The sequence below is a fragment of the Lagopus leucura genome, unplaced genomic scaffold (assembly GCF_019238085.1).
Source record: "Lagopus leucura isolate 7727_CA_CO unplaced genomic scaffold, USGS_WTPT01 Super-Scaffold_100002, whole genome shotgun sequence".
Taxonomy (NCBI): domain Eukaryota; kingdom Metazoa; phylum Chordata; class Aves; order Galliformes; family Phasianidae; genus Lagopus; species Lagopus leucura.
Genome location: NW_024962263.1, coordinates 29,070,750 through 29,083,073, shown reverse-complemented (window position 1 = coordinate 29,083,073; position 12,324 = coordinate 29,070,750). Strand labels below are relative to the sequence as shown.

Genomic DNA, 12,324 nt, shown 5'->3' with positions numbered 1-12,324 from the left:
TATAATTAATTTTAAAAGCCAATCCTTAAATATGGTAATTAGTAATTACATAGGTCTTTAAAATAAAAAATTTCTAGTTGAATGAATTATATACTCATTTTGACGTATGCAGAATTTACATCAATACCAAATGGAATCAGATAAAAACAGAGCTAAAAGTTAGGCAATTATTTTTTGCAAATCATACTCACGATGGGACCAGGCATTTTCTAAGACATTTTTCTTACCATTAGTGCACATTACTAGAAGCAATTGCTTTTCGCTAAAGCCTCCAAAAAGCAAAAGAAATTATCAAACAGCTTGTAAACTGACCCATTATTTTTCTTCGGTGTTACTGCCAAAAGCCTTTATAAAAATACAACCAATTTCATTGCTATTAAATAGAACATTAAACAAATCATATTTAACATTAAAGCAAACATGAGAAAATCCAAACACTTGTATCTGTGTTTCAACTTCAAGAGAGAATTTTTATTTATTTATTTATTTGCTTACCTCTTCAAATTTTAGTGCAATCATAGAAAAAGCTTTAAAAATTGCATCTGTTGGGCCTGTTATGGTCACAATTCTTTCTGGACAGGAGCCTTCGGAAATATTGATTCGAGCCCCACTCTGTCAAAAAGAACAAATAATTTTCAATTTTATACTTCCTGGGGAGAAAAGTAAGCAGGAGCAGAGATATAGGTTGGGAAGGAATATCTTGAGGCATCTAATTCACTCGCCTACAATTGTAGCCACAACATATATAATTTCAGCATAAACTGATCACACTCCAAAGATTCAACTAACTGTGGGAAGCCAGGTTCTGTCTCAGTAAACACTCAAGCAGCTTTCATCACAGTATGCAAATAGCACCTCTATAACTCAAAGGTACAAATAATTACATTATGAAGTTTTTGCTTCTGAAAAGCTAACCTTAAAGAGGACTGGAGCTACAGAATTTCAGACAAGCTTCTTTTCTTCAGGGAGTATCAATACTTTGAAGCCTGGACTCAAATGAAGCCTGGACAGTGCTTGATGTGTCTAGCTGGGGCCCTGCTTGGAATATGGGATGGTTCCTTTTAGCTGTGTGTCATGGGAATTTACTCAATGTGCACAAAATAATCCTTTAAAGAAGTATTGGTAGGACATGCAATGGGGATGGTGTTATCTCCTTTAAAGCAAGGAGCCTGAAGGAAGGAATTGGACAACTGCTTCTTAGAGACTAAGGAGCATGGCTCTCAGGTATACTTATTCCCTTATATGTTACTGTACCACTGCAGAGAAAACCCCTAAATCAGATGTAAATGTGCTTAATAGGATTATCAGTGGATGTAATAATCAAATCCAGTTTAGGTAAGATAAACCCTGTGCCTCCTCTGAGGTTTCAGCCATGGAAATGAGTTAATGCAGTCTAACAAGTCACCAGAGCAACTGATACAGAGACACTGACCTCTATGAGTATGCAGGCCTCCAGCAAACACGAGATACTGTGAGTTTGTAGAATCATAGAATCATTTGAGCTGGAAGGGACCCTTAAAAGCCATTGAGTCTGACTCCCTTGCAATGAAGAGGGAGACCTTCAGCAGATCAGGGTGTTCAGAGTCCCCTGCAAACTGACCTCGAGTGTCTACAGGGACAAGGCATCCACCACCTCTCTGGACAACCTGAGCCAGTGCGTCACCTCTCAGACTGTAAAAGACTTTCTCCTTATATCCAACCTAAATCTCCCCTATCCTAGCTTGAAACCCTTTGCTTCCAAAGTTACCACAAACCAGCGATGTGATATGTGCCTGAGCCTTCATTCATGTGTGTACTGCTGCTGAACAGTTAAGATAGCTTATTTCCCCAAGTGACAACAACCAATCACAGTAGCAAAATACCCACAACACTAACTAACAGAAAAATCTAGCTGTCATGGTGTTTGCTGGCAGATCCACTTGGTATTCATAGAATAGAAAGGGTGGCAGATACTTCTTCTGACAGGTGAATCTACGTGGGGATTGTCTCAGTCAAACACCACAGTTCTATCAGTAAGGAGATCAAGCCTGGGGTGAGTTCAGTTGGCTGCAGCATTTGGTTGCAGGGATTATAGTCTGTCCTTGGGGTACTGCTCTGCAGTGAGCCAGGCAGAAACACAGCTTTGAAGAGCTGCTGGGGATATGGCCTTAACTGTCGCATGGCCCTCCAGTACACTTCTGATCAGAACAATCACAGATTATGTGGGAATCTCCAATATTTGTGTAGAAAGTTAATGACTGCAGGGCACAGATTGGTGGGGTTTGTACTTCAGACTCATGTTTCTATTACATTTCTCTGATGACAGGGCAAGTCAACACTGCGTTTTGTTGTTGGCTTGCAAATTACCACATCTACCAGGAAAGTCAAAATAAAACTATGGTTTGTTTTTAAAGGAGGACTGGAGGAGTTAGTGATTTAAAAGAAGGACTGAGTCATCATCACTTGGAAACACAACTGCTTAGTCCTTGTTAGTAGTAAAAGGCATACAATTCCTTTTTATAAAATGAAAAACCAAACTGCTTGCAATTATCTATAAGTGACAGTAGCTTTTCAAGGAGAATATTTTATATTTACCTTGAAAAACTGATCAGGAACTATAACACTTCCCTAAGATGTTTGACTCAGAAATCAGGAACACTTTCTAATGATAGTTTCCCCAGCGTGCAGCTAGCTTAAACCCAAAGATATCTACCTGTGATCACAATTGAAAATTAGGCTACAATGTGTTTAATCAACTCTGAGGATTACTTAGTACATTCAAAACTGTTTTATTTTTTTCCCCTCTTTTTATTTTTAAATCTTAACAATTATACTTATTTATAAAAACATGAGTGAAACCTCTCATCAACAGAAGAGCTCTGAATTCAGTCAGCCTGAAAATGAACTCCCTGTAGTGTATGTTTAAAGATATATCTCATAATTTTCTTCACTCCAAGTATGCTGAGATTTTTCTGCCAGAGACCACCTATCAGTGTACAAAATAACAAAGCAAGTGACATACTAAAGTACAGTAGAGAACCACACTAACTTTTCTTGAGGCATCCTCTGCACACCTTGTGCTCCTGAAGTTTCAAGCAGTAGGATTTTTCTTTTGAATCCTGCTTTTAGCCAATGTTTCAAAGTAGGAAACTTTCAAGGATGTGTGCAGGTTAGATGTGTTGATGTGCAGGACATGAGGTATAATTCTCTACAGATGCTGCAGCTTGCTTTGGGGTAGAGAAAGAGGCCTACAACAACTGGCAAGATTAAAGTTTATGCAGAGCCATGCCTCCATTAGCTTCTTTGTGCTTATAACCTTTTCAAAGGATGTGAATGGTTGGTGTGCAGGTCTACTCTGTCCAAACACTACTGACTGCTGCAAAATGAGGAAAAGTCAAGTCTGTGCCCAGACATAGCAGAGGGATGCTTTGACTTGTGAAATCCAGCTCCAGCTCTGCAGAAGGTTGAGTCTTCCTCACACTTTATATAGCATCACTCTAAAGCTTGGTTTCAGATTATGGGAGCTCCCTGCTGGGCAACCATGACGCACACAGGAGCAATGCTGGCAGGCTGGGGAAAGACACAGAGGTTTGGATGCGCACAATCATGCTGGCTAATCTGTTCGAGATAAGACAGCAGCAGGCACATTGCTATGGGAATGAAGGGCTCCAGACTGCTGCAGTGATAAGGAAGTGACATTAACAGCAGTGCTTAATTTAGGCCAGCACATTTGCACAGCACCGCGTGTAACAGGGAGGTGATGCTCAGAGAGCTGTCCACTTGATGGCAGTGCCGTTCCATATCCTGATTTCCCTAGCAAGGAAGGCAAGTGAAAATATCAAGGCTCATCTTACCTCCTCCCGCATCTTCTTAACTGTCTCACCTTTCTGTTGAAGAAAGAGAAGAAAGTTAGCCTGGGCTGATGAAGGGTACAGATATGCAATATTTTTACATGGCAATAAAGAGAAAAAGTAATTTCCTGACCTTTCCAATAATGCTTCCAACCTCCTGAAATGGAAAAGAAGACAGTGTAAGTGAATGATAGGATTTGCTACGGAAGAACATCTGCTAAGCTCCTAAGCTATTTTGCTATTATTTATTTTAAACCTGGAATGTGAAGCGTAGCCCCATTTCTTTGCTGCTGTACACAAATATGCCATGTTAGATACAAAAGAATGGGCTAACAATGTGACTTCACAGACTGTGCAAGAAAAATACCTTTAGCAGAAACTCATCTTGTGGTTACATATCAATTCTGCTACTAAAAATGTGGATAAATGCCTGTATCAGGGGGTGAAACATTAAAAAAAAAAAAAAAAAAAAAAAAAAAAAAAAAAGCAGAACTTATAAAAATTACCAGAGAAAATGGGATATAATGCATGCATCAAAATAATTGCTGATATCTCCAGGGGCAGGCACTTACCTTCTTCTCACCACTTAATAGCTAGTGTTGAATTTCCATGCCACCAAGTAGTATTGCTTGAACACCCAGTGGCCTATCTTAATCTCCCCATTAGGCACTTAGAGAATAAAAATTGCTAATCACTTTTCAGGGTTTTGGGAATTGCTGCTGGACTCCCACAGTCTTCCATGAAGAGACAGAAAATACTGAGAAATATCACCATGAACACAAAATAGGAGAATGATTTGGCAGTTCTGGCAATATCCCAAGGGTATAAAATTTGGTGCATAAAAGCAACAGGTAGCAAAAATAAAGCTAATACTCTAAAATGAATAGTTTCGACATGTTACAGCAGCCACACAGCCGTGACAGCAAACTGGAAATCATCTGATGGAGGGGAGAGCAGTTAAAAGAAAACAAGCTCCTTTCCTACAATCAGAGTGAGAAATATACTTCCATAGTTAAAGACTGTCTCACATGATCAATGTGTCCTAACATAAGCTTCAGCCTGGAAAAGAGAAGGCTCTGAGGAGACCTGAGAGTGGCCTTTCAGTGTCTAAAGGGAGTTGTAAGAAGGAAGGGGACCGACTCTTTACCACGGTCTGTTGTGATAGAAGGGGAAATGCTTTCAAGCAGAAGAAGGGGAGATTTATAATGGATATAAAGAAGTTTTTTTGCACTAAGGATAGAGAAGTACTGGCACAGTTTGCCCTGAGATATGGTAGATGCCCTGTCCTTGGAGATATGTCAGGTTGGATGGGGCTCTGAGCACCCTGTTGGAGCTGCAGGTGTCCCTTTTCATTGCAGGGGAGTTGGACTAGATGACCTTTAATGGTGCCTTTCAACTCAAATGATTCTACGATGCTGTGATTCACAGTCAATCAGTCACACTCCCACTCCTCACCATCTATATACTTAAGTCTGACTCACCCTGAAACACAGTCACAAGAGTAAGATTTAAGAAACTGTCCTCCGCTGCTCTACCCAATGATGGACACTTGATGAAGTGGTACTAACTTCACCCTGCAGTGCTGGGCTCCCTGCACTGCCCTTCAGAGAGAGCTATTCCTCACCACTAGGTTATTTATAAGCTTACAATATGAAGCTGTTTGTGTTTCTGATTCCTCACAAGACATAAAGACTTTCCAATGAGAAGAAGACCTTTCTCAGTAAAGAACTTTGACACATGGTTTCTTTGTATTCTCAGCAAGTCTACAGGTAAAACCAAACTGGGGCTAGCCATCAGTGCACTGATGGACAAGACTACTTGAAGTCACCTAGACAGGCTGAAAAAATGAGAAACTTCCAGGGGTATGATGAAGTCAATGTGAAGTCTCACATTCGGGAAGGAACAAGCCCATGCACCAGGACAGGCTGGGCAGCAGCTTGCTACACAGGGGTTTCATAGTAAAAGGCTTAAGGCTCCAGATGCACAACCCAAATGTGAATCAGCAGTGTGCCCCTGCAGCAAAGGTCAACCAAATTCTGGGCTGTACTAGTAGCAGTGTAGCCAGCAAGCCACGGTAAGTTTCTCTAGCCTTCTCCTTGGGCTTGTGAGACAATGCCTAGAGGACTGCATCCTGTTTAAGGCTCCAAGTGCATGACAGACAAGGACATACTGAAGCAAACCCAGTGCCAGGCCACTCTAGCACAGGACACATCAGAAGTGTTTTTGTTCACCCTGAGGAACAAATCACTTGGGGTCATCTTGCCACTGTATACAACAAGGGAATATGTGAAAACTAGAGCCAAACTTCAGCAAGTGTAAGACGAAACAAACCAGCTGCAACATTAAATTCCTACTTAACATAAAGAATTTATTATTATTATTATTATTATTTTATTTTTTTTAACCATGAAGGTGTCTGGACATTGGATTGGGTGCCCAGAGGTGTCCAAACCCACCCTGAGCAAAGGCCTCAGCAACTTGTTCCAATAGGCTCTGCTTGATTCAGAAGGTCAAACTGAAGACCTCTAGGTCTCCAGTGTCCACCTGCCATTCTTCAAGTATGGCCTTCTGCCTACTTATATCCAATGCCTAACTGTAGCCTCGAAGTTTCTTACCCCAGTCTGACCTCTTTATATGCTTATTTTCAAACTTTATTTTTTCTGTTTCCTGTTTCCCTTTTTTATTTCCCTTCCTACTTTGCTTCCAAGATGAGATTCTGCTCTCTGGTACATGCTGGCCATAGAGTAGAAATTGTCCAGACAATCACTGAAAATTTTATGGAGGTATCTGCTATGCAAACATGCCATTTTGCTAGTTTGACCTAGGCAGTCCTCCACATTTCACAGATTATGCTTGCTAAAGCTTCCTATGCCCTGACTTGTGAGCAAGGTGTCTATATCTGCGCATTTCATGCAAAGAAATGGAACTTTGCATTTTTCCTGCATTTCAGACTGTGCAGGGTTGGCTCAGACCACCATGTCAGCATTCTGGGTTGGCTCTCTAGTGAGGTGCAATGTTTTTGTTAGCAGTGACAAATCTGGGATGCCCATTCCACAAGATATTTAAGATTGTACTATTTTTTCAGATGATCACTGTAATAATGCTAAGCCATCTAACTATTGAGTGGGATTAAAAGATATCTGGGTAAGAGGGGTCAGATAGACACATATAACCCTTACTGATGGGAACCTGTCATGTCTAGTAGTTTCAGCTCCTGCAATCAGCAGATCTGTCTTTCTTCTCAATCACAGGCTTCAGAAATAACTTACTGTGTAATTCAGATTCCCTAGAAGCAGGACTTTTTGCTGTGAGTGAGCATATTATATTTTGATTATTATGGGTGAGCAATTGTATTTCAGTGTGTTTCGTATTTTTTACGTCTGAATTTTCATTAGAAGCTACAGGTCTTATCTTGAATCTGCAAAGCTCTGCTGATATACAATTCTTATGAAATCTGGCCCAATCTGCCCAACCACTTTGGGTCTTAATGACAGATGCAGTTATTTCAGAAATGTATGAATGAGACATGGCAAATCAGTACAGTTGTATCTTCCTTGGAAACAGGAAAAAATATTTTAGCTTTGGAAACAGAAAAACAATACAGTGCTTGTAACCCCAGTTTATAAAAAAAAAAAAAAGTGCATTTCAAACAAAGAAATTGGAAGTAACCACAACACATCAAGATTCTCAAGCTTCACTGAGGTCTGTGGGTGTTTTGCTGTCGATTTCAGTAGGGGCAGGAACTCGACCTGAGCAAATATCCCCTTATTTACTGCTAAAGAATACAAGCTATCAAATATCTGAATGAATGCACGGTGTGAATCCCACTGAAAAAATATTTCAGTGAAACTTCTGACCAGTTCCTCGGACCATGCTTGAAAATGCCATTGTAAGTCTATGGAGTACTTCAAACCTTTGCCTCATCAAAGTGAGAATTTCAAGTTGATTTTGAAGGCAGCAGCTCCCCAGTACTGTGGCAAGCATCGTCCCTTCCCTGCTCTGCAGCTCCCTTTGAGTTGGGACTCTGCTGGAAAATTTTCGGAAGAGGAGGGAGAAGAGGGAAACAGTAACCTCACATGGATATTCTTAACTCTCCAAAATGTTCAATTTGTGGAAATTACTCCAAAGAAGATAAATTCTAAAGCTATTCTAAACTGGTTGCTTTAGTCTTTTTTGAGCTTTTGCTCTTTCTAGGAAAACTCCCATAAATACTGAAGACGATGGATTGTGTTTTTAATTATGATGAGAAAACTCATTCTGTCACAGATAAAATCAGAAAATTCTTTATGCCTCATTCTTCATGTTATTTATGCTACTTCATCAAACTTTTAATGGCTCTTTGTACAGCTCAGTATTTGTTTCATACAGATTCTTCTGCCACCCTAAATTATATTTAGTGCTTCGTAAAATATCTAACACCATTTTTATAACATTCAAGCTTTGTCAATATTTCTAGCCAAAGTTATTTTTAAGTCCTTATTTAATCCAGAAAATTTTTCTAAATCTGCCAGATGATCAAGTCAACTGCTTAGACATAAGAGATAGGATGCCTGTCACCTATGTTAGTTCGTTAAAAATTCTAGTGTCAGAACACAGGTTCCTCTGCAGTCAACAGTGAGAGATAATGGAGGAAATTTCATTTCCAAAGAAGAGGGGAGAAGTATTCTCTCAAGGGTTTTGTCTTTCTCCACTTGCAGTGGAGGAAGCCTAGACTTACAAGAACATAGCTGAAGTAATTTTTGTAAGAGGAATCCCACATCTGATGTCAAATTCAGTCTCAGTACAGATCAGACACTGCGTTTGAGTTACCATGGATATACTAGCTTACTGGAATATATTAATCACTCTTGCATCGTTTGTTATTTTCTAGTGCTCAGTGATACAACTAAAGTTAAGTATTTATGATCAATTTCAGATTGATTTATGGGATAACCATCCACACACATAGTGGGAAAATAAGCTGTATAATAACAATTATTGGTTATTATATAGCCACATTTTAATGACATATAAAATCAGTGCACAAATAAAAATGTTGTCACTGGGGGAACTGAAGCTCAGAGGGAGAAAAAAAGGTCTGAAGTAATCTGGTGGACTGCCAAAGCTGAAAGAACTGCCCAACAACTGCCCAGCTGCCCTGTCCCTGGTCTCATCATACAAACATTTGTCTGTCAGATGCCATAGCAACTGTGCTGGATGAACAGAATGCCTATGAAAAGCTACAGCTCTGTGTGTGATGATACAAATGAACACACATGCATACATTTATATATTTGTATGTGTAGTCAATATATGCATACAGATACCAAAGAAGTAGACAGGACGTGTAACATGTAGTATTATCCTTGTATCTAATTCACACGTAGGGGGTGACTTTTACTCCTAATAGATGCCTGGGGGAGAAGTGGACCCACCACAGAGCAGAAAGCTATTCCTGCCATTTGTGTACCATCCGTGGTATCCTGAGTACTGGGCAGCCCCGGCAGAACAAAAGGTGGCAGCAGAGACGTCTCTGTGAGCCACAGCTTCCACAGGACTCTTGGTGATGCAAATGGCTAAAGAAAGATTTAAAACATGCTGTAGGAGAAGGTTATCTCCAAATCAATTACCTTGAGTGCTTTTCGAATAGCAAGAGAAACAAATTACTCATGTTAAGAAAACAGGAGGCTTAACAAATGCTGACAAAATTTGGTGTAAACATAAATCTCTTGTTTGTAAACCTAATGTGTGAAATTCCATCACTTTTCTAAGTGTGAGGCTAAACTAATAATTACTGTGGCCTAGGAAATAAAAATAAAATGGCTGTGTATTCCATGGCCATACAAACAGCATAGATCTCAATTGAAGCAGCTTCTGCTATCAGTGTTGTGGGGTGAATGGATCACTAACCTCAGAGGAGCCCTGAGATGTGGTGCATCTTAAAAGAAACATGTTTATGAAGTAATAAAAAGCCACACATTTTTATCCCAAAGCATCTGGAAAATCATAGGCGACATTCAAACCCTGTAATTTATGCAGGAATTACTTCCATGGTATGCCCATCTGCTTTCTATGAGCAAGGATAAGGTAGAACCAATGGGCTTGGGCTCTATAAACAGAAAAGCCTGTTAGGAAAGCATTGAAGAAATACAGCCTTCCACTGAAGGGACACACATCTGTCACAACACAAAGCAGGATCCTGTCAATAGCAAACAACATCTGCACAGACAAAAGATTGTAGACCAGCACCAACTGCCTTTCTATCACTCATAAGGAGGCATGACATAACAACCTCACTCTTCCTCCCCACATTGTTTTGATAACAATGTTGTAAAAACTGAAATAGTACATGAAGATACAGCATGGAATGTTTGGATGTTTTACAAAGGGACATGGATTTGACGGGAAATATCAGTGGTAGGTGGACAGTTGGACTGGATGATCTTGGAGGTGTTTTCCAACCTTGGTGATTCTAGATTCTATGATGGAAGACCCCAAGAATGTGTTCCATTAGGTTCAGACCATTTTTTACAGACAGAAAAAAAAAGCCTTGGTCAGTTTTGGAAAACATGATGTAACATGTCTACCTCAGCGAACAAATGGCTGCCTCAAATAAACTGAGAGCTTTCCTTGTGTTTTGAGATTATGTGGGATTAACCTCACTGAAACAGGAGATGTCATGTTCCTAGGTGATGCTTTAGCAGTCACTGTCTAACTGCCCTAATTTAGTAAGACACCATGGGCAAAGCCCTTGTGGAGACAGATCTCATGCTAACAAAAGGAGTGCTTGAGGGAAAGCTTCGACTAATGGCGTTTCTGATGGAAATGCTGGTATTATGATCCTCCTATATGTCCATCTTTTTTTTTTTTTTTTCTTTTTTCCAGCTGTGACAACCAACATTTCTCACGTACTTTTTCATAGCAGATAATCAATCTGTATTCAGCTTCACAACTTACCTACCCAAAACACCCCCAAATCAAAGCCCAGTTCTGTCCCTTCATTTTGTCCCTCCACTGGCCATGCTGAAACACCAGCAGTGAACAGTGTGGATGAATTTTGCAATCTTATCCTGTTAAGTTTGTGGACTGACTGTTCGACAGAAGTAGGAACATTCAGCTATGGAGATGGTTTTGGGTAACATACTGTGACCAGGGCCTCTGGGAAAATACCAACGATCTTTCTATTAATTTTTTGTAGCCTATTGAAAATAAACAAAAAAAACTTTCACCTTTTCCTACAGCCCCACCTTCTGCTGTGTTCACATGGAGTTTTGTTCCATGACCAGAGCTCCTAGGTACTGCAGTAATTGCAATGAACAAAGCAAGAACTATAATAGCAGTTAAGTGGGACAGTCAATCCTCATAATACTCCTGACAGTGATTGTGGAAACTGGAAACAGAACAAACATTGGCTTGGTTGGCATTTCATAGCCTGGATTAAATTACTGGAAAAACGATTCTTAAGGATGCTTTGTTTTATGTTGCATTTTAATAATAAAAAACAGAAGAAAAAAAAATGGGAAACAATAATTCCTGCGCTTGCTTTACTAGTCTTTAAGAGGTCAATTAAGCAGGCATGCAAAAGTGGTTGCTAAAAGAAATCCCTGATGATACAACTGTATTGTTGACACAGACAAAAGTGAAAATGTTCTCCATGATTTTACTGTCTGTATCTCAGCTGTTAAATGTGGGCAAGCACATTAATGAATGGATTTTTTTTTCTTTTTCTTGTAAAAAAACAAAACACAAAACACCTACATACAGCATCATAAAGTAATTAGCAATTTGTCTAAAAGTTAGCATATCAAGTTAGATGCAAGTCTGCTGCAACAAGTGCTTCCAGTCCCACTAAGCACCCAGTGATCCTGCTGAAACAACTGGGAAACAGAGTTCCTCAGTGAATCCAAAATATAGCTACAAGTATTGAAAGTTTAGTGCCTAAAAATCAAGGCAGTCGTAGGCTTTTGTGCATCCCTGAATATTTGAATGAATCCTTCTAACTCACGACTGCTGAAACTGTGAGAAACCTATCAATAAGTAAATGCTATAAGGGAAAGAAAAGCTTTGCATAGTCATCGTATCTTCTTTCCACCAAATCAAGTTATACATGTTACACAGTATATGTATTGCTTGTCCCCAAAAATGTTTGAAGTCCACTTAGAAGGCTTCCAGAACCTTATAAAAAAACCTCAATGCCACAAATTTCTATTTTAATTCCCTTATTGTGATTTGCTTTCAGAAATATATTATATCTCATTGTTTCCAGCCAGAAGTACTTGCATCATTCAAAATACTGGCACTCCATTACTTGTATTTATTCTCTCCGAGTATTTCTGAGAATGTCTGAACAAAGCTTATGCTTTCCAGATTTCCCCCTCTCACTGAACATGTATCTTCTAAATTATCTTCTCCCCTTTGTTGCCTCATCTCTTCCATTTACACCTCTCAGTATCTGGCAAGAGTCCTACTTCCCTCCCAGTTCTATCTTTCCCTCTTTATCCTGTCTATAAATTAT

At 39.6% G+C, this 12,324-nt stretch overlaps 1 protein-coding gene across 6 annotated transcripts in view; it reads right to left on the bottom strand.

Moving 5' to 3' along the window:
• Window positions 1-12,324, bottom strand: part of LOC122179336 (poly(rC)-binding protein 3-like) — a 130,522-nt gene that overhangs the window by 29,715 nt on the left and 88,483 nt on the right. For 5 of the 6 annotated variants that reach the window (XM_042870149.1, XM_042870148.1, XM_042870151.1 and 2 more), the window contains exons 3-5: window positions 3,964-3,987; window positions 3,834-3,866; window positions 496-612 (exon numbers count right to left, since the gene is read on the bottom strand). In XM_042870149.1, coding sequence (XP_042726083.1) covers window positions 496-612; window positions 3,834-3,866; window positions 3,964-3,987 — 174 coding nt within the window. The remainder of the gene's footprint in view (window positions 1-495; window positions 613-3,833; window positions 3,867-3,963; window positions 3,988-12,324) is intronic. The other variant, XM_042870152.1, reaches the window with a different exon arrangement.